The following is a 24,255-nucleotide window of genomic DNA, read 5'->3' on the forward strand; positions in this document are numbered from 1 at the left end:
AGTGCACCAGAGCATCACGATTTCAGTCTCAATTCTCTCTGCTCAGCAGCACAACAAGCATTTTCCTTCTGTCTCACTAAGCTTTCAACCCATTTCTTCTTCCTTGCCCTAAAAAACAGCAATTTTTCTTACTTATGATGGAATACTATTCTATTCTACATGCTAAACGAAAACAAACATGGCGGTGATGGATTGTTTAACAGAAAACTGGCTGCATGATGATGAGAAAAAAGATGGATTGTGTATCCGTGTCCCCTAAAAGAATCAAAACAGATGAGTATTTCGGATTACAGGTCAACATTCTAGCACAGCTTGAGGTATCGGGAACATCTTTACAGTGTAAAGCCACAAGCCAAAACACACTGGTTTACAAAACTTCCTTTTAAAGAAACAGTTCAACATTTTTGTAAACTATATTTACTCCTTGCAGCCGGTTAGCTTAGATTAGCATAATGACTGAACAAATTCTTTTTGGTAATCTGGCTCTGTATAAAAGTAACAATGATTTGCTTACAATCACATATAAAACTCAAGAATGTATAAAATCAAGACTCTTAATGCATTCCCAGCAACTAAGGAACTGAAAACTTAGAGGACTGTATTTATTCTTTCAGGCAATGTCACCACAACATTTGAAAAAGCCTAAGTGTCGACGCATTGTGTACCATTAGCTTCGATGATCGATCCACAGGCCCAAGCTCTGTGGAAATCAAATTGCTGAGGGACTTTCAGAGAGGTGGAAACTTTAAAAGCCATTTAAAAACAATAAATGAGGACTGGGTGGTCCCATGTTTGTCTCTTTCTTGCTCTCTGTGCTCACATATACTGCATTTTACACAGCTGAATTCCCAATAAAGCTGTGTAAAGCTGCTATTTTCCTGTTTGTATGGTCTGACAGTGGAATAAGTAAGAAACAGTGACTGAAACAGCCCCTTAATACCACATGTTAACCAACAGTCACTTCATAGTCATTTTTAAGCTCTTACTCTATGAAAAGAACCACAACTCTGTCAGACAAACTCACCACACACACAGTTTAAAAACAACAGCAGAGAAAAAGTTAGCAGCGATAAAAAGTGCTGGTCACTGACACAAAGAGAGTCTTCTTCCTGAAGGGGGCGTGGACAGCAGGAGCTAAGCTGCATTTAAAGCTGTAGACACTGAAACAGCCTCTAACAGGCGTGAAACCAGGGGTTACTGTGTTTAATATTGCTTTTTATAATTTATCTTTCATTGATGCTAATATAGAGTGCCAAACTGATTTTCATTGTTTTTTTGTAACCGTGACAATATAAACCTATTCTATTCGATTCTATTTTGAAATGAACCATCTTTTCAGTATCTGAACCTAAAAAACTAAATGACACATTCCTGGGACATGTGAGACTTCATGATTTTGCTGTAAATGGTCCAGTTATGTTACTTACTTACTAAGACTGCTCTTCCTTCTTCATGCACCTTTCAAGTACTATAAATAAAGTGCTCCATAAAGTAAATATGCAATAAATCTACTAAATGAAAGCAAGACCAGCAACAGAAATGCAAAGTTGCCTATGTGACAAGCCGTATTTTATTACTGTTTATTATATTAAATATTTTAAAATGTAAAAAATTACACAAGTTCTTGTCAAGGCTCACAAACACATATTTGTCCTCCCCAGACTTTACAGCTCTCTGAACTGCAGTGACCTTAAAATAAGTGGTTCTCATTTGCATCTGTATGATTTAACTTCCTTTTTCTGCCCTTTAAAGCTTCTACTGTCTTCATGTCTTGACCTAATACACACACCACACACACACACACACACACACACACACACACACACACACACACACACACACACACACACACACACACACACACACACACACACACACAGTCCTCTAGAGAGGGATCTGATTACTCTGCCTCTCCTCTTGCCTCCTCTTCCCTAAAATCTGCAGAACAAAGGAATCAATCCCTCCTTATCAGTCCAGTCACATCACATTTCCTTATCTATGCAGAGGCCTAGCGCCAAAAAGGATTGAAGGGCCCCAATCAGCAACAACGCTGCAGAGCAGTGACACTGCAACAACAGCTTTAGTATGCAGCTCCTCCCACCAGTCAGACTGATAGGGGGACAAACATAACTCACTGTGCTTGTAATGATTTTTATGGTTTGTTGTTGCAGAGGAGAGGAGTAGTTCTGTGCAGCCAAGTTTGTCTCTGTGTATAGAGGCAGAGGGTTGTGACTAACTCATTACAGTCATGCAGATCTCTGTTCATTATTGTCCTCTGGTCACAGCCTGCAGGGCTTTTAAAACGCCCTGAGAAAGATGCACAATTAGAAACACTCTGAGGTGCCAACAAATAAATTAAATGCAAGGTACATTTGGTACTCCTTTCTTCTTAATAGGGATAAACAAAATTACAGTTCAGTGTTGGGTTTGTGATATTGTACCAATACCTGTATGCATACATGAGCAGCATTGCCTGTATAATTGTATACTTTGTGTCTCGCCAATGACTTTTAAAATAGTCTATAACCACTAGAGGGCAGATCATGGAGACTCTGTAATAGTTTTGAATATATTTATTATGTTGTTAAGGTCAAGAGTCCTTCATCATTTAGATTAAATCTCTAAACGCCAGGCAGTTTCTGTGTTTTCTGCTCCTGTCATACTTTTACTCACTGACAAAGTCATGCAGCTTTAGAGAGACAGCACAAGCATGACTAGAAGTAGAGAGAACTCAAAAATGAGAATCATATTTCTTTGAAAATTTATTTTTACATAAATAGCAAAAAAAAAGGAATCAAAATGCACAACATTTTTCCAAGAGTTTTTTTTTTGACAGAATCAGATGATTACAAACAGTTAATTCTAGGAGAATCTATAAATGTGAGATGTAGGATAAAGAAATTTTGCTAAAACATCATGAGATGCTTTTCTGATACTGAACAGCATGTCACTGAGGAGTCGTTTAGACTGTTTCAAAGCTGAAAATCCAAGAATTTTTCTTCTATTGCTACAGTTTATAGTTCTGAAAAGTGGTATAATTTTTAAAAATATAACATTTCAAATCCACCAGCAGGTTTTGGGGTTCAGAGGGTTAAGGAAAGTGTGGTGAATGTTAAGGAAGAATAATGGTCTTGTTTACACAAATGTGGACCGTCTAGTTAATCTTTACACAGATTATGGCTCCATAATAACATCACCTGACTTCTTGTTTTGCATTACAAGCATTGCGCTTGGCCAATAGGAATGTCACAATACTAGAAGTGGTAATAAGCTCCATACAGGTGTTGCTGCACCTGCACGTCACCACTATATTTCGTGTTTTGTTACTTTACAGCATTACCGTACCTGTGGGGTGTTTTCAGAATTCTGGCATTGACTTGACATTGAAGTAAATTCTTGTAACATAACAGTTGCTAGTACATTGTCACTTGAACATAAACACATGATTTTTGGGGGGCATTTGCTTAAATGACAGATGCCGTAGTTCTCCTTGACTTGTTCGATTGCATGTAAGATAACAGGAAGCCTCGTCCTCATGCTGACCCTATATCAACCCACTACTGGGAACCTGATCATTTTCCACCTTGCTGTCACACATCCTGACTGCAGTTCTCTTTAAGCAACGCAGTGTAATAGCTGCTGAACTCCTGCACCAACATGACAGCAGGTGGTGATAGTTAAACAGTGTGGCTTTTTGAATACGTGTGTGTTGATACAGCAGGAAACACTTTATACACTGTCACAGCTTACTCAGCTGCTGGTAGGTGCTTGAGGGCGTAGTCACACAAACACAACTCTGTACATGCACACACACAAACATACAAACACACTCAGTAGTTGACAGTGTCTCTCTCTCTCTCACACACATCAGGGACTGCCTGAAGGGGCACTGTGCCTAATTTGTGGAGTTACACAGACATTTAATGACTTATTTATGAGAAACTTTCTGTTTTTCCAGTACCAGTATGTCAGCAGCTCTACCAGTCCCCCTAACGCTGAAATATCTTTGAGAATGACTTGTAGACCACATGAACATTAGATGCCAGTCACAGGCTGTATTTGTCATATTTGCACAAGCAATATGTTGTGTTAAACTTGTTTCCACAAATTTATTCGCGGCCCAACAACCCACAAATGCATAAATCTCTCTAAAATCCATGCCACTCTGAAGCAGATGTAAAAATTTCCACCAAAGGAGGAATACTTTCACTCCAGTTAAGTGTGTGAAGTTATATTTTTCTCCAGAAGACGGTAACAGAAACACCCCTCATCACAGATCCAGAGAGACTCCAATGGGTTGTGGCTACACGGCGCTGACAGACACTTCCTGTTCTGATGCTGCCCTCAGCTAAGCCTGAACCACGATCAGCTAACTGGAGTTTAAACATGGGCGCTCTCTTGCGGTGAGCCACTGGAAAAAGTACCTAAAAATGAGGGACAATCAAGATACTGCTGAACTTTAAAAGTAAAAACACACCAAGCTGCAATTATATGGTGGTAAGTGGTAACCACTGTATTAAACAAGCAAATCCTGGAAATGGTGGAAGGATGTCCTACTTCACAAAGGCAGCGTCTACACTGGTTACACTGCACCTATAATCCATGAGTGATTACTTTGGGGCAAACATCTGCATGTTTCCAATGGCCCAAAATAAGAAAACCAAATATTTTACAGTAAAGTCAGAAATTAAGTATTGCACTCTCATAATATTGGTAAAATTAATTGGAAAACTGAATCAGCAAAGTCATTTCAGCTTGGAGTATTTCCCATAATGCGTCTACCGTGATCCTATAGGAGCTTCAGTAAAAAAACAACTGGATTTCTCTTTTAGGCTCTTAGAGATGTATCACCTTGCCTTTTTACTGACTCCTTGGATTACCACGACCTGGATGACCGAGAATCTGCAAAGTGAAGTGACTATTGTGGCTCTAATTTTTATGCCAACTTTGCACTGTTCACCTCTTTTGTAGAAATCCAGGGAAATGAGCATTTGCACAAAACAGCTTGTGAACAGCATTTAGCGGGGCATCATGAGTTTCTTGTAACTTTCCAAAGAAAGCCAATTTTTCATACAAACCAGTTTAAGCACAGAAATCAGTTCCTGGTATAGCCAATTTTCTAACTGTACTAGTTTTTCCTTTGCTTGGTTCAGCCGATCTTGGTCTTTTCTACTGGTTGAAACCAAATCAACAAATGAAATTAATCACATTCACAGAGTCATGGAGATTATCCAGTAGGTGTTTCCAGCCAAGTGTTCCTCCTTAATTACCAGCAGAGTTATGAGCACAGAACCTTGACCCCTTGATATGTTATTTTTAAGGATGTCTTGTTGTCTCTCTGCCTCCATCATCCGAGTCTCGTCTTCCATTAGATTTAGCTCATTAGCAGACTTCTGTTCCAATAAATACAGCTGAAATTAAACTGAAATTGCCTACTATTATCTTCATAATGGTCTATGGAGTAATCTGCTGTTTACTCTGAAGATGGTGTGATTACAGTGGAAGTCAGCATAGCACATGTAAACAACCCAGTGTGCGATATGTTAGTGATTAGGTCAGCTGCCAAGTACCCCCAGAAGGATATCCCCAATGGAATTAGCAAAATGTGTGATCCAGCCAGTGGATTTCTGTGTTTATCTTTGGTCAGATTTGAAAACAAATGTTTAAATGATTTGTGTAAAAACTGTCTGTCTTTGGAAGGCTGCACAGGGCTCATGGCAGATTGTCCTTGTTTTCCTGAATCTCTACGAGGGAAGAGTGCAAAGTCAGCATGACACTTAGAGTCACAAAAGCGACATTAAAGGGAAATATGCTGGGATTAAATAATCAAAGAATTCTCCATCAGCTTTTGGTTCCAAATATGAGTCATGGGCCAAAAAACTTACCCTTTCCATGATGCAAGCTATATCTTTACACAGCCCCAGGTTTTCAGCATCATGACAACACTACTGATGGGCTGTCCCATATCGCCCATGAGCCAATTTTGTGTCTGAGTTTGCCGTGTTATCTACGAGGACCTCTGGATTTTTAGATCAATGTCTTTCTACTGTTGTACACCACCATTGTGTAACATTGTCTACACAAGCTGTCAAATTGTCAGTTGTCTTGTGCAGCCTTCTTGCACTGCGCCAGTGAGATTTCCTGGATTCTTCTTTAACAAGAACCTTTGAAATATTTATAACTTGCTTCTTTTCATAACTATGTGGGATCTTGGATGTTTCCAGGATCCTTGTCCTCTAGTTGCCCTCTTTTCTAGAGCAGAGAATGAAGCTCCAGTGAGCCATGCCAGTTTTTTTTTTTAAAGAAAGCTAGTAAATTGTTGTCAAAAATGAAAGAACAAAAGACAGAACAAGAAAGAAAGCCAGAAAAGGAGCAACACAGTGATGTTGTTTCAGGGGATATCCATCTCCTCTGGTTAATATTTGTAATCTGTACTGAGCACGAGTCCATGCAGAAGAGCAAGACATCTTTTAATTAATACTCTCTGACAGACGTCATAGGATGCCTGAGCAGTGAGGAGACTGCCTAGGAGGAATCAGTATGCCATCTTTGCACGTGCAGAAACTCACAAACATGCACCAAAAACACACACAGACCGACACACTCTTCACCGCAACCCTCCAGCAGTGCAGTCATCCTTCATCCATCGTCCACCCCTGGCAGTGCCCACAGCTGCCACACAACCAAGGATCCAATAATGAGTCTGTCCACTTCTGTTAGCTTCCACACACCAGAGATTTCCAGCCATACGACTCGTACAGATGCCAGCACCACACAAGAACAGCTAGATGTTGTTAGAAAGTATAATTGCCAAACACATTACAAAACATATTTTTCACTGGAAATGTGCTCCTTAAAATGGGTGTGTCTCAACTCTCTCTGTCCAAACAGTATCAAAATCATTTTTACATTACCATGTCTCATTTTTAAAAAAATCACAAAAAAATAAACCATTTACACTACAGTCCGCGGTGCAGCTAAGAGGCTATGAGTGTTTCACCTGCAAACAACAGTCACGCAATAAAAATTCAAGGACTTTTTAAGTGGGCTCTGTTACACAGAGCAGACAGGAGACAAGTGTGGTGATAAATAAAAAATATAAGTAGTAAAATATTCACAGTATGTAAAGTTATAATTTTTCAGTATTGGTAACACCTGAGGGCACTTGAAAAAATGTTGAACATGATTCCAGATATTTTCAATTAAAAAAAATCAAAGAAATTACATTTTTATTTTGATTTTTAATTGTGTCAAACTGCACAGAGGACTTTTTTGAGTTTCCATAGAGGTGCAAGGTGTTATATTGCAGTAAAAAAAGAGCCCATAGTAAGTACAATTCCCTACAATAGCAGCTACACAGTAAGCAGTAACACTAATACAGCTTCTCTGCATTTAATGAGTTTAATGACTAAATCGGTTTACCTGTGTGCCTTTTCACTCTTCTGTTTCTCCAGGTACGTAAACTATGTCTGGTAAAAAGCAACAAAGCAAACCTGGAGACAGCTGTGTTTCTTTCACCACTTTGTGCATTTAATGTACACTACCATTCAAAAGTTTGGGGTCACTTGGAAATGTCTTTATTTTTGAAAGAAAAGAATCTTTTTTCAATGAAGATAGCATTAAATTAATCAGAAGTATAGTCTAGACATTGATAATGTGGCAAATGACTATTCCATCTAGAAACAGCAGATTGTTAATGGAATATCTACATAGGGGTACAGAGGAACATTTCCAGCAACCATCACTCCTGTGTTCTAATGCTACGTTGTGTTAGCTAATGGTGTTGAAAAGCTAACTGATGATTAGAAAACTCTTGTGCAGTTATGGTAGCACATGAATAAAAGTGTGAGTTTTCATGAAACACATGAAATTGTCTGGATGACCCCCAAACTTTTGAAGAGTAGTGCAAGTGGTCAAAAATGAAAAACATTTTAAGGTCAGTCCTCTCACGTCCAAGGTGCATTGAATGCAGCATAAGGTGCGAGCAGGATGTACTGCATAATGACAACGGACTTTCTGTTACATAGGAGTAGTAAGACGACAAACAATACAAGTCAGCTGGGATAGACTCCAGCCCCTCACAACCCCAATGAGGATTAAGCGGTGTATAGATAATGGATAGATGGATATTCAAGTGACAATATTTAATCAGGAAAATCACGTCACAAGCAAATTCATTTTCAAATCAGAGTATTTTATGCATCTCAACTGAGTCTCCGTGGGGTCAAGTATCAGTGGGGACAGATTAATAAACAGAGCACACAGATGGAAAACATTCAAATTTATCCTCAAAACTTTGATCAAGATGTGCAGTCGGCTACAGTAGATGCTTGACAGGTCAGGAAGATTATTAATCTGTTCCCACAGATTCTCCCCTAAATACTTTCTCTCTATCACCAAGGGACGTACATCTCTGAACATGCCTGCTGGAGATCTGTTGTACTCTCCTACTGTGGGTTCATACAGGGCCATTTGGGAGAGATTAAAGACAAAGATTTATTTCAGAAGTTGATCAGTTGAAGAGATTGTCTATCACAGAGGTTTCTAAATTTACCCTTTAGTGGTCATGCTGTTGCATAGATGTAGATTTGGGGATTATTCTATTATTATTTCCAGGATTAACTTATCAAAAAGTACATCTCTGAAATAAAAAATAAAGGTTCTCTGTGTTTCCTACATTTTCTGCACAGTACAAGAGGATTTTTCATGTCTCCTGGCTTTGATTTTCTTTCCGCTCGCCCTCTTTTCTTCCTCTGTGCACCTACCACTGTGATGAAAGACATTTACTGTCTGTTAGCTGACACTGCACTGATTAATGAACAAACACGGACAGAGGGTGAAACTGAAAATGACACACAAGGAGAAATCTTTACCGAATAATTTAAGATGATCTGGGGCTGAGAGCATCTACAGTGTTTCTGCTGATAAGTTATGTTATCTGTCATTATACAATAGGGGATGAGTGTTTCTAACACTGCCCTGTATGATCATTACCACCCGGAGTGGATTACAGAGATAACTATGAACACATCAGTATCGGGCACTGCAAGATTATATCAAAACAAATCATGGAAAAGGGGATTTTGTGTGAATGTGTGTGTTTATGATGGATGTGTCCTTATCCATATGTGTGTCTGACTGTGTGTTCACATATTTATTACATAACATCTCTGCATGCATATGGGTCAGAGGCAGTTGATCAGCATAACGATGGGGACAGGCTGAAAACAAGAAGAGGATTTAAACTAGAGGAGGGAATACAGAGAAAGTGGAAAGCTGGGACAGTGGGGAGATGTTGTTGTTGTTGTTGTTACTGTGCTCTTTGCTGAGCTGTGGGTATCATTGTGTGTGTTTGTTAGTGTGATCATTCTCTGTCCTTTACTGTTATGTCAGTGGGAGATATATTTCCGAGAGGTGATTGTGTGCGAGGCTGTGTTATTTGTTTGTCCCATAAGACCTGACAATATTTTAAAAGGCGGTGTTACAGTGATAAAATTATAATAAGAGCACAGTGACAAGAGATCTGTGAGATGAGTGTGTTGTTTTCTACTGTGTATAAAGTTGTGCATCTTTTTTTTTGCTGTTCAAGGTCTGTTAACTCATCAGCTAAAATAAATATGCAAATAGCCCTGGAAGACAACTCTTTATTTCATCTTATTTATATACTTATTCAGGACAATTTCACCCAACACTGTGGAGTGGAAAAAGATTAAATATCCTGCTCAAGGATGTTTGATCACATATCGACTCATCCTCTTTGGATGGTTGACAAAATACTAGTTTACACTGCAGCCCACATACTCCTTATTGCATCAGAAACAAATCTGGCTGAGACAGAGAAAGATTAGCAAAGAGCAAATATTCATTTATAGTTTTCAAAGAAATGTGAGCAGTCTTGATCTTCTTTCAGACTGCAGGCAAATCAGATTTGTTTCTCAAATCAGATCTTTCGGACAGACCGTTTAAAGTGTTATTTTCAGATTGCATTTGTGTATCTAGATTAGGGATGTCCCAAACAAAGCGTTTCTGCCTCCAGATCAGATCTGAATCTTTTACTATTTAGTATCTGCTGATATAGAGACCAATCAAAGATGATTTTCCTTGATAATACACACTTCAAGTAAATTGAAGTTATTAAAATCAATATATTGTGGATCAGCTGCAGTACATGGATGCACCACCTCTTAATGTTTAATACTGTAGCAAACTAGAGGAGCTGTTTGGGGTTTAGCTAACCATGGGCCACCATGACAAAGACTTCTGGGATGCTTAATGGCCTCAAAGGAGAACTTGTGCATATAACACACCCGGATCAACTAGGACAGTGTTCCTATATCCCAGTGACATACATGACACAGCCGATTTTGCTACCCCATGTGTCTGTTGGCTATAACCAGCAATATGAGCACAGGACAAATGTACGCTGTGCTGAATTTGTGGAATCAGTTATTAAGTACTGACTGACTGTTGAATAGTGATTAAGAAAACTACTCAGAATTTATAGCCCTAGCATCCTGCCATAAATTGTGCTCTCTGCTTACAGTATCCAGTGGACATAAACAAAGGATCGGGCTACAACTCACCAGTAATCACCAGAGTGTGTATGATACCGGCCTCGTTGAACATCCGTTGGATGTGGTTGTTGTACAGAATGAGTGCCTGTCCCTTCCCACTCTGTGGGTTGACCAGCAGCATCATCCGGCATGGACGGGACAACTCGCTCAACAACACCCCTACAAAAGGAGAGAAAAGGAACATTTGACAACTCGCTGATGGACTAAATAATCTGTAAATCAATACCAGTGCAAACATATTCCTGCTGAGAGAAATGTTTTAGTAAAATATTTTAGATTAACTACTGCTGTAAATGTCTTATTTATTTAATGATAGATCCCAATAATTTCAAGGAGAAAAAGGATGCCAAGAAGTAGTTACAAGCAGGAATATAAACAAGGTTAACCAGGAAAACATGTGTACATTCCCTGTGCTGACCTGACACCCAGATTTCATGCAGCTGGTCAAGATAAGGCCAGTTCTCCCTGGCCTTATCAGGCCTTTTTCAAGTTCAACAGTCACTGAGGTACATATGTTGTATTGGCCCCTCCCTAATACTGTATCTGATTGTGATTAGATAACCATGTTTTACCACTGTGCTGAGAAAAAATAATCAACATTCTTTCAGCAATTCAAAACCTAAAAGCAAACTGTGACAGGAGCTACACCCAATGAAAAATTACTTGAAACAAAATGACAAGAACTACCATATACAGCACACAAAACTTTCCATTTCCAATGCAACCTTCAAACACTTTAAGTCAAAACCTATATTTACTCCATGAGGTGGCCGGGTTTTCAAAGGGTAGATTCAATAGTGTTCCCTCTTGGAAAGTAAATCTTACAGAGGTAGAAAACACAAAAGGAGTGACACCGAATGTTTCTACAGAATAGAAGATCAGGAAGGACACCTGGGAATCTGTGTACTGGGATATTTAGCGATGGACACACAAACTGGACACTTTTCTCTCCGCACCAGCTTTGGTGGACTCAATAGAGGTGCTAAAGGACTGTTGGTGCGTAAACATAAAATAAATTTTACAACAGGAAAGAACCGCTACTGTATAGCATGAGACTAACTCTCCTGCCTGAATCCAAGAGAAGAGGTTATGATAATAAAATGTAGTGTAAACCTGCACATAGAGACGTACAGGAAACCATACAGTACAGACTGTAGCTTTGGAAATTGTGCACATTGTATTTTTAATGTCAATTAATCATTAGCTGGTATTTGCATGCTTTGATGCATTTTATATATTTTGTCTGCACCACCTGCTTGTGTGATCACCTCAACCTGTAAAGCTCATGAAAAAAAGCGTTTCATAAATGTTGCATGTTTTTGATGCAGTACTCATATCTTTGATGTGGTGTGTAATCTAGTGACGCATTGTGTTGCCAAATCCTTATTGTTATTTTTACCTACAGTACAACACATCTACTGCTGCATCTTAGCTGCAGTTTCATCTATTTCAATGTCAGAGGCATATATTTTCGAAAACTCCCTGATAAAGTGGCATCGTGCAGAGAAATGACAGGAGATTTGTGGATACAAGCAGAAACAAAGGTCAGCGACCAGCTACACACTATCCAGCACGCACGCACACACGCACACACGCACACACACACACACACAGTAAATTAATCCTGCTACACTGCTTGCATCCAGATGGATGAGTGCAGAAGCAGCAGCCTCTTTGCTAAATTTTTAACAGCAGGGTTGATGCAAATTAGTGTTCAAAATATCGTGGGGATCAAACAGATTTCAGAGGGTTGCACAGGGTTACACAGTTCTAAACACAGATCCCAAATCTTTTTAAAACACTCTGAAGATGGTGGTCTCTCTGAGGCACAGCAGGGGCTAAAAAAAGAGGAACTGCTACTGGCCTTCTGTCCTACAACGCCTGGAAAGGATTAATTAAGTATCAGCATGTGCTTTACCAAAATACTAGATTGTTATTCAATATCTGAGATAAGACTGGTTAGCTAATTGAAATATGATATGCGCTTGTGTGGGAGAGAAATGAAAAGGAAGCTAAGGGGATGGCAGATTTCTCTAAAAAAAGTTGTTTTGTTTTTTTTTTACTTGTCCACAGATCTGGAACAAACAATTCATGAATGTTTTCTCCTTTTCATCCTCTCTCTTAAAATGTTTGTGTATCAGCTCAGGCGGGAAATGAGTAAAATAAAGAGATCATTTTGACAGGAAGACATCAGCCACATTTGACACGCTGCAGCTGTGGGACCATTTTATAGATATGTGCAAAAAAAAAAAAATCCCCTCTGTTGTAGAAATGGCACAATCCAATAAGACTGTTTTCTGTGTCATGCCTTGTCAACACACACACACACACACACACACACACACACACACACAAAAACAGACTATTTCAGCCTGACAGACAAAAACCCTGCAGTGGTTTTCCTCATGGATCTGACTTTGTACTGCAGCCTACTGGATTGTCATCCAAACAAGTCTGACAAGTGATGAATGAGTAACGATGGGCGGGAGCTACTAAAGCGTAGATGCTCTGGTGATGAGTATGTCTCACTGCGTCAAAAACCTAATCAGCAGGTTTTGATTTATTGGATACTATGTTACACAGTGTTAATGCTGGAATGTAGAAAAACAGGTGAGAAAAAAATGCTCCCACATTGAGGCTCTTTAACGGCTGTTTGTCTCAGGAGTGTGACCTCAGGTAAACTCTTCAGTGTTGTAACTTATTGTGAACGGCTGCTATCTCCTCACACACACTCAATAGCCAGTTTATTAGGTACACCTTACTGATATTATTGCATTCTAATACATGATTCCTGCAATAAATCCCCATTTCAAGGTATATAAGAAGATATAAAATAAATATTTAACTTGCTCCAAGTTCCTGCAGTAGAAGATGGACAGATTAATTCACAGTAAACATAGTCTTCATTTGCAGCACTAACATTTATTTTCACTAAATACAGCTGAAGCTAACTGAATTGTCATTAGCTACTTGGTCCTATATTAAATGAAAGTATGGGATCTATTAAAAGATTGTAATACTGCTCTATGGAAAGTCTGGAATAAGATGCAATTATTCCAGTGTCTGTACCAAATTTATTAGCCACCCATCCCGTGTTTCTAAATTAAAAATGTCATCCTAATGTTGCCGCTAGGTTAAATAACAGGAGGCTGCCAGTCAGTAGGATTCTTCTTCTGGGGACCACAAATGTCTGCAGTGAAATTTATGGCAGTTCACTGAGTAGCTGTTGAGATTTTTCAGTCTGGACCACAGTGGCAGAGCGCCTCATGACAGACGCTGCCATCACTACAGACCCACTACTGCCACGGTTGAATATAAAATTAAAATATATTGTATATTAAGGCAAAAAACAACTTCTGTTTCTAGACATTAGAACAAATAATTATCTGTTCATAAAGTCACAAACAGCACGGGTGGGTTATGGCTGGGTTTTTAACAATAGAACAACTTCACATCTCCTTGTATCATTTGAATGGAGTCATCTCAAAATCATAACAACTGGACTCCTGAGGGAAAGCCACAGAAGTGGCCTCATGAATCAGCTGGCGTGACAGCTGGCACTGAACGGCCTGACCTTGCTGTGCGTGTCTGTGTGCATGCCCCAACACCCACACAACGGTCCTTGCTGGCCAAATCCAATCCCATGCTACTTCCTGTGTGGCACCCCTCCCCTTTTCAAAACATTCCAGAAGGCAGCATCTATCTCCTCGTCTCTGTCCACGCTCCGGGTTTCCTCCTCTGTCATTAACTCTGCTGCAGCAGCTTCATGGCACTGAGTGAGACACACATCTAATGAGAGATGCTAAGGACTGCAGACAAAATCTATTTTAAAACCCGACCCAATCTATAATAAAGAAAAAGCAGGTTATTATTTTGGTGGTTTATGATGGCAGATAATGTGTATGGTTTGTTTGTTTCAAATGGGTGTTCTCCTGATTGTCAACTGATGCACCTTCGCCACAGACACTAATTTAGTGTCTTAAATCACATTATCGCCAGCGCTCCGACAGGCGTAATTACCAAGATTTTAAAGCTGTCGGAAAATAGTCCATTACCGTCTTGGATGATGTGATTAAGTGGTTGGCTTTGCTGCAGATTAAGAAGCAACCTCACAAACAACAGCCCACATGAAAAAGATGAAAAACAACAGCAAACTTGCAGCAACAAAGCTCTGCTCTGCATCTCAACTACGTTTACTTGATCTGTGATTACAGACGTCTCATCTGCTCTCTTCAAACCAACAGCATGGGAACTGTCCCAGATCTTAATGGAATAATCACTACTGAGGTATTCGCCACAGGAAATGACGGCCTAAATGAAAGGGAAAACCCAGGAGCCGGAAAAAACACATTTTCCGGAAAGGTTCCTTATAATAGCTATATGGGTGCATATAGAGTCTGAGAATAGACAACTTTCTTAGTTTTATGTGACAGCGCTCCTCCACATTCAGCACTGTGACAGCTTCTATTAACACAGATGAGGGTTTAACGGTAAACTTGAAAAGCAATTTTCCTGGGTGAAAATCTTTTTTTTTTCATCATCTTCTGTCTTTTTATTCCAGGCTAAATAAAACAGGGGCAATTTATGAATATGTTCTGTATGTGTTTTTAGGTATAAATATGTATTATACACTCAGTGACCATTTTATCAGTTCCTTGTTTACTACATCTGTAAAATCTAATGCAATTCTATACAAGATACTACTTCAACCCATTAACATACTGGCGGGAGGCAATATATTAGGAACATTATTAAACATATTGCACTCCAGTGCACCAACACCACAAACAATAACCTCAATAATAAACATGAAGCAGAACCATCAGCATTTGGACAAACAATGTAGAAGCCTCGTAAAAAAATGATTTATGACAGATCTGTTGTATTAACATTGTAGTAGATTTTAGAGCACGACTGATACATCGTTTGGCCGATATTATGTCAGAAATATATCGTAATATGAAAGCTTTCTTCATACAACATAGTACAGAAAATGATGTTTGCTGTAATTTAGAAATGTATCACATAGTTTGTCCAGCAGAGGAGCACCGCTTTTTTCTTTTTTTTTTTCACAATACTCTTAACAGTGTATGCAGCACATGTAGCAGAGTATGCATTACAGCTGAGCAGATGATGGTGTGGAGCCAAGCTTTGTCTCTATGGTAAGCTGTTAATTAAAATTTTAATATTAGACTTTCTTACTCCCTAAATTCTGTAGCTTCACTAATCCATTGTCAGGCTCTACAAGTTTTCACAGGTATACCAAATAAACTACACTGTATTTAGTTGTTGGTATTCAGAATGTTCTGATATTTCAGGTTATATGAGTCAAGGGAAACTCAGCTTGTTGTATCTCCATTCAACAAAGAGAAAATATCTATGACCTTACACAGTCACGATTATTTAAAGTGTAACCACTTCCCGGCGACTCACACTGACTCAGACATGACTGACATCAGTCAGTCACACTGGTGTCTCACTTCTCCAAATCATCCCCCCAACTGACAGTGAAGCATGACAAAGCATTAACCGTCTGTGATTAAAAAGTGATGCTGCATTCTTGATTAAAAACTGCAAGAAGTCCCAAGCTTTCATCACACTCAGCTGAGCTCATGCCACTCCGCTCAGCCGGCATAAATTTGCAACTCAGATGGGACCAGTCACCCTCTGTCAAAATGTGGTGTCATTAGGGAGTTCAACAGAGAAAGAGAGACCACAATATATTTTGCTTTATGTCTGGACGTGCATTTCACATGTAGGAAAAGATGACTATTTAGGCCATTATTATGGACAATTATGTCAGAATAAATCTTCACTTCACCACTCAAGTTATAATTCTGGATTGGAGATATGACAATTTTACAATTGCAACATCTCCTATAATAAAATGACCCAGTTGAATATGACATGAACAGGCCAGTATTGGCAGTTTACCAGTTTAAACCAATTTAAAAGAAGAGATACATTGTTTTTCTGTAGGCTCACTTTTTAATGTGACTGATGTGACCCACATCGACTGGATAGCAGAATTACAAGGTGTCATCTCTACCAATAGCAGCTGAGCAGGTGCAGTAAAACTATCTGATGTGCTTCAGTTGCACGAAAAAGTATGTGAACCCTTTGGGATTACTTGGATTTCTGCATAAATTGGTCATAAATGTGCTCTAACCTTCATCTAAGTCACAACAATAGACAAGCACAGTCTGCTTAAACTAACACTGCACAAAAATTATATGTTTTCATGTTTTTATTGAACACAACATGTAAACGTTCACAGTGCAGGGAAACAAGTCCGTGTTCGATTGAGATGCTGTGGCATGACCTTAAGAGCGCCATTCACACCAGACATCCCAGGAATATTGCTGAACTGAAGGAGTTTTGTAAAGAGAAATGGTCCAAAATTCCTCCTGACCGTTGTGCAGGTCTGATCTGCCCCTACAGGAACCGTTTGGTTGAGGTTATTGCTGCCAAAGGAGCATCAACCAGTTATGAAATCCAAAGGTTCACATACTTTTTCCACCCTGCACTGTGAATGTTTACATGCTGTGTTCAATAAAACATGAAAACATATATTTTTTTGTGTGGTATTAGTTTAAACAGACTGTGTTTGTCTATTGTTGTGACTTGGATGAAGATCAGAACACATTTTAGGATCGATTTATGTAGAAGCTCAAGTAATCCTATAAGGTTCACATACTTTTTCTTGCAACCGTATTTCACAAATCTCCTACAGATTTACGGGAAATATGCAAAAGACAGATGTTTGATTCAGAAACAGAAACTAAATAGCATCTGCTACATTATGATAGTCATTTGAAAACTGTCTCTCGTTGCTGACTCATCACTAAAGTCGGGAACTGTTGTGTTAAGTAGTTAAAAAACACATATTCTTGCACTTTTTTACACGTGTGCTAACTGGTTTGGCACCATCTGCAGCATATGGCGCTTATACATCATCCTGTTGTGTAATGCTCCTTTCCTTACATGGATGCTAGACTAAAAAGAAAAGAGGATGTTGCATCTTTGTTGTAACAGCTATAATAGTTATGTTTTTTTATTCTTCTTATGATGTAACAGACCCAGAGCAAGGGAAAAGTGGAGCCCATTCATTCCAACCCACAGGGTCGTGTCGTACTGTAGACTGTGCTTATGTTTCAGCCTGTTGCTCACTAGTGATGTGAGCTCTAAGCCTTGACAAACACCCATTAGGAGGGAATCCAGTTTCCACATTTAAGGGATTAATGGATTAACATGTATTTGACCTGCCGCTTATACTTTCCAAACCTCTGTGTAATATGACAGATATGTCCAATCACAATCTGCTGAATGCTATCTGTGTCTCGGGTCAGTTAAGGGCAAAAGTCTGATGTGTGAGCACAAAATCTGTTCAGTTAAGCACCAGAAGCCAAAGAAATAAAGGCGTGTTATTTGAAGCTGAGAAAAAAGTTTAAAGTGCAATGAAAAAAAGTGCAAAAATCCCCATGTTCTCTATCCGTGTCAACTTTTAACTACGGCTTCTGAATTTGCTAAATTCCTAAAAAAAACATTCTGTTTTGCAGATACCAGGTTGTCATTTGATAGCAGTGCAATGTTGAGCCTCTAAACCCAACTTCATGTGCATGCTGTAGTTAACTACATACCAACTGCAACCTCATGATAGCAATTTAGAGATACAGCATAATGTCTGGAGCGTATCCATCACCGTTAGAGGTTTAGTTCTGTATGATCTTACCCTCAAATGTTAGATCAGTTGTAGCATCATGCTTTATTCGGGGCTTCTCAAAATTCGTACATAGCAAACAGAGCTGCAAATCAATGTGAACTTGCCCATGTACAACTTATTAGATTATGTACTGATATGCTTTTATTTTAGTGTTGTTCGTGTGATTCAACGTGTCGCTGTTCTCATTAGGCCATGCACATGTGGCACCTAACTACTCTATATCTATTTACTTAAGGACAATTCTGAGATACTTTACTTGAGAATTTTCATTTTCTGCAAACCTATTCTTCTACTATGCTACATTTCAGATGAAAGTAATGTACTTTTTAGACCTCTTGATTTATTTGACAGCTACAGTTTCTTGTTAAAATGCAAAATACAATCACTTTATAAATGTCATTAATTGTCATATATTTATTTACCCAACAAAACATAGATAAAAATGAAATTAAAGCAAAATGTGGCAATAAAATAAGCATGTTTAGGCATTTTTGATATTTTAAACATTAGCACTCTGTGCTGATTATACTTCTGTACTTTTACTTTTAGTAGCACTTCAAACACAAGATTTCCACTTTTTGGACACCGTTATGCTCTTATTTACTAAAGTAAAACATCTGAAAATTTACTTCTCCACTTCTCATCCTTAAGCTATACTTCGCTTTATGACGTGAATGGCTCCAAAATAAGAATGCAATTTTCAAGTATATTCAAATATAACTGACAGGCTCAATTTTATCGTATGGTTCCCATCTGATCATAAATGGAACACAACTTCAACCCTCTGTGACATGGCATTCTGGTGGAAAACTTCACCAATCGAAGTGATATTTTGTCACATTTCACAAAAAAAAATCACCAAAAATAAACCATTTGCTCCGACAAGATTCAAAAGTCTGCACTCTTCAGCTTAAGTGAAAAACTATTAGTGATTCAGCTACAACCAACACTGATGTGAGTTTTCAGCTGATCTGGGCTGAACTACAGGCAGTGTCTACACTGAGCAGAGAGGAGACAAGCGTGGAAACAAATCAGAAACGTAAGTGTTAATATATTTATAGTATGTAGAGCCACCATTTTTTCCCAGTAACGGTAAATTTTTAAATTTTTTTTTTAATTTAACCTTTATTTAACCAGGAGAGATCCCGTTGAGATTAGGAACCTCTTTTTCAAGGGAGTCCTGGCCAAGATAGGCAGCAGCAAATACAAAACACAGTTATGAAATTACACAGTTAAGACATGATTAAAATATGAAAAAAAAATAATAATAACAATAATAAGTTTACAAGAAAGTTATAAAAAACACGTGCACGTTGTGGAAATGGCCTCAAGAACTCGCAGTTTTGATTTAAACATGTGGGGACGTGGAAAAAAAAACTGTACATGTTGGTTACTGTTTCATTTCAATTTTTGTATAATAAATACTTTTTTATTTTGTCTTCTTTTAATGTTTTATGGCATTATAACTGCACAGAAGGCATTTTTGAGTCCTCTCTCCTCCTAGCCATGGTTGTGCCATTTCCATAGAGGTTCAGGACTTTATATTGCAGTGAAAAATGAGCCAACAGTGGGCAAAATGTGACAGGACAGTCAATTTAAGAATGATAATATGTGCCAATCCTCTGTTTTGATGTTTTAGGGTGGGACGACCTTTTGTTTGCAGACTGTAGCTTTAAGCAAAACCTCATCCTACCTTATTCCACTGTCTCTTGCTGCAGCAGTATTTTAGGTGCAGAGCGGTGATAACTCTTAATGTTGTCTGTAAATCAAAGAGTGGAAGCTGCTCAAGCACACAAGCGGCTTTTTGCTGAGCCAGAACCACAAAGGGTGTGGAAGGCGGAGGAGGAGGAGGTGGCAGTGGTTAGCCTTCTGTAGATCTATATTAAGTATGGCAAAGAGTTTACGACATTGAGGTTTGAATTAAAATCACTTTGCACTGTCTGTTATGCAGTTGTCCATACAGTATCAACCGCTCTCTTATAAAGACTTGGATGTATTGTGAGGTAAAGAGAAAGGTCGAGAAAGCAGAGTGAGAGGACGCAACCACCGTCCGTCTCTGCGTTCCATATGGGTATTTTAGGCCTCAGGGTCGGATTAGGAAGGAGAGGTTAGGCTGCTGCTGGAAAACAAACTCCAAAGAAAAAAAAAATGCAAAAATAAGTTGTACACTAATTTAACTTTCAGTTTTCCTTCCATGGAAACTGGAGCTTAAATTCTTAATTAATGTCACCCACACTGGAAACTTGTTCCACTGTTTACTTCTTGCAAATATTAGTCAATTTAAAATGCAAACACAAGAAAAGGGAGCAAAACATGATATTAATGTGAACTGTAAGAAACAACTATATACATAGAAAATGTGCGGTGTGTCAGCATATGGAAGAAATGTATCCCCCACCATAAAAAAACCACAACCACATGTTCTTTCACCAGGCAGTGAGTGACTTTCCCATAGGTGAACCAGCTCCTCTGCAGGCTGAATGGTCAATTAGTGGTTGTTGTCGGCGTATCACAGACTGACTTAAGAGGCCTTTTCTGAGAATAGAAAACTGGGTGAACACTGAATATGTTCTATGCCTCCTGGTATAATGTACAGTTAGTCACTCCCTATTTTAAGATATGGAAGAAGGAGAAACAGGGCAGAAGTTTGATAGGGCTTCCTTGGAGAGTGCTTTGCCAGATTCTAGTGTTGTACTACATGGTTTGGATTTGGTTGGGGTAAGACAGAGAGGGCAGGATGTAGCCATTACATGGACTGCTGTGAGCCCCCAGAGCGACGGAGAGCTCTGGAGAGACAGAACGAGAGGCTGAATCAGACCTCTCGACAGCACATCAAATTCCATCGCAGCGTATGTGTGTGAGGAGGAGTCCTAAGGGAGAGGACTGCTGCTACCACTGCTGTCTGACTGCACACACAAATGCCTCTAATAATGCAGAGGGAACACATATGAAACTGTGCTCATGTACGTCTTGTAGCCTGATCTTTTTTTTTTTTTTTTTTAGCTTTTCTAGCCACAAGACGGACAACCTATTGTGAGAAAATGTGTAGTTTCACTTCTCAGAATTAGAAGTCTGCAGTGTAAGACTGATTAATCACACGGGTGTGATCTTTCACGGAACCGTTTGTCACTAAGCTCCTCTGTTGAAATATATGTTTTCATGACACCACCTTTTTGTGGTATGCATTATCTGGACAACTCACACTTATCACCGTTACACAAACAAACACTCAAAGACACACCACAGTTTAAGCCCTGAAGTCTCCAGTATGTGGGACTTCAGCTCCTGACCTACAGTATAGTGTATGTGTGGTTAACATGGACGAGACAAAGCTAAGAAAAGCTGAAGAGGGTTGAAAATTATCCATGCTGCACCTGTTTGTGTTATTGATTTTTTTAGATATAATTACAGTAGGTATGAATATCTGAAGACCAAATCAGGCAACAATATATAAAATTTAAACAGAGATTGGGGAAAACTGATTCATACAAAATGCAAAAACTCTTTCTAAATCTTGAAATCCACAAAAGTCAGAGATAACTATAGTGGCGATAATAACAGCATCACAACCACTAGGCATTCGGTTAACAACTTACAGCAGAAACTCTCCCAGCATGCGTTCCAAGCTTTTGTGCAGATATGCAGTTGAAAACTCAGTAGTGCGCTTTAATATGTCAAGCGTTAGTTTGTCCCATTCATAATTTCTGTGTGGGATGGATAATTATCTTAAGTGTCTTTTTACTTCCACTCCAGGCCAAAAAAAAAAATGTATATTCAGATTCATGTTAAAGAATAATGTGCTAGCAAACAGAGCTGCAACAATTAATCAAATATTCAATTAGTAGTCAACTAATACAATAATCGGCAACTATTTTGATTGTTACTCATAGCAACAGCTTTGAGTAATTTAAGAAAAATTTAAGAAAAAAGTCAAAATTTTCCGATTCCACCTTCTTAAATGTGATTATATTTTGTTTTCTTTGATTCTCTTTGACAGTAAACTTTGAGTTGTGGACAAAACAAGACATTTGATGATGTCATCTTAACCTGTGGAATAACACTGCTCGTGATTTTTTTTTTTTTTTACAATTTTATCTACCAAACAACCAATGAATTAATGAATAAAATAATGAACAAATTATCTGACAATGAAAATAATAATTTACTGCAGCCCTACTACCAAATTAACACTAACCTGCTGCATCCTGTTGTATCACCTGCAGAGTAGACTTATGTTGTTTTCACTATAACTTGTGTATGTTTTGGGTAACTGGCTCAAAATTTCAACTCATCATACTTCCAGTTTGTTTGTTTTATAGTCTAAGAATCTTAAAATTAGAATTTAGACAGGCTCCTTTTTCACATTAATAACCATCACTTGTGTATATAATATAACACACTTCTTAAACTGTTTATAATAGAGGATCCAAGCCATTGTCCCAGCTTCAACTCTGTCTCGACCAGAGGTAATGTATTAGTAATAGCATCGACTGGCTGAGTGAGGCCTGGATTTTGCTGCTAAAAGAAGCAATGCCAGCTCCCATGAGAACTGGGAGAAATAAGGTACCGCTTATCAGATTTTCCATCACTGTCGTTTCCATGGTTTCACACTTTCACTAACAGCCATATTCACTTGTGGTGCATTAGCACAAATCAGGGTCCCTGTGATAATTCAGAAAGCTGTTAAGAAAAAAAATTAAACTCAGTGTGTCACTTCTGTACCACCTCCACACCTTACATCCTGGCTTCAGTTAAAGAGAATAATAATGTTAATTAACAGTGCGGTTTCTTCTACGCATACAGCACATTAGTGACTTCGTACTGTCACTGATGACAAAGGCGGTCTCCTTGGAAAGCACAGTAGAAAGGACATCACAGCTGTAGCAGAGTCTGAAAGCAGAATCTCTGTCATGTATTGGATAAAGGGGGATGAGGAAACTACTTTGTTCATAGTGTCCCGTGCTGAGATGACGAAATATCTGACAGTGGAAACAGAAAACGCAAATTCATCCAAACAACGTGGAACTGCCAATAGTGTCTTAAAACACTGATGATACTCAGCCCTGGAGCTCACTCAGAGACCAACTCTGCACCTATGTCCACTGACTACTGGTACTAAGACAAATCTTTTCTGGTACTTAGATACTGCAACAGCACTGAGAAAAAAATCCCCAAAATAAAGCATTTTCACATTTCCACTGCTTCAACCTGACATACAGTTCACATTTGGGATTCTGTACCATGGAAGGACTGGACTGCAAATATTAATTCCTTCACCAAATTAGTGCAAAAGCTGTGTGACTATAGGCAGCAGAGCAAAATGTTTTACAAGCGTCCTGAGGCTGAATACCTGACATATTTAGTTTCCACACAAATGGAATCTTATCAACCGTTTCTACCCAATGTGAGCACACAGAAGCACTTGTATAAAATATGGTTACTGTGTTTACCACCTTGGCTATGCATATGAAGGTTAGTCAGATTTAAGTAGGCATATTGTATGCTGCTGGCTTAGTGTGTTTCCTGGAAGTGCTTCTAAAAGATGTAGCAAGGATTGCCAGGGACAGTCCACATGGAGCCAGCAATGTCATGGAAGACAGAGTGTGCCAGGACAAGCTCGGTCTCAGCTATTTACATTTTGTCTGGGTCTAAGGACACATTAACTCTCTCTGTATGACCCACTCCAATGCTTGTACAGAACACATTGTGGCCCCATTCTTTCATGTTGGGGCTGCTGTTACGACAAATCTGCCTACATATCAGCCTCAAAATTTAGACATACACTACTGTTCAAAAGTTTGTGGTCAGTTAGAAATGCCCTTATTTTTGAAAGAAAAGCAGTTTTTTCAGTGAAGGCTAATTGATGATTAGAAAACCTTTGTGCAATTATGTTAGCATATGAATAAAAGTGTGTGTTTTCATGGAAAACATGAAATTGCCTGGGTGACCCCAAATTTT

At 38.8% G+C, this 24,255-nt stretch overlaps 1 protein-coding gene across 1 annotated transcript in view; it reads right to left on the reverse strand.

Annotated features, from left to right (window-relative positions):
- LOC111564245 (sphingosine kinase 1-like) overlaps nt 1-24,255 on the reverse strand; it is a 46,001-nt gene that overhangs the window by 16,157 nt on the left and 5,589 nt on the right. Inside the window, exon 2 of the mRNA XM_023263717.3 lies at nt 10,584-10,733. Within this exon, the coding sequence (XP_023119485.1) occupies nt 10,584-10,733 (150 nt within the window). The remainder of the gene's footprint in view (nt 1-10,583; nt 10,734-24,255) is intronic.

This window comes from Amphiprion ocellaris, chromosome 4 (genome assembly GCF_022539595.1).
Source record: "Amphiprion ocellaris isolate individual 3 ecotype Okinawa chromosome 4, ASM2253959v1, whole genome shotgun sequence".
Lineage (NCBI taxonomy): Eukaryota > Metazoa > Chordata > Actinopteri > Pomacentridae > Amphiprion > Amphiprion ocellaris.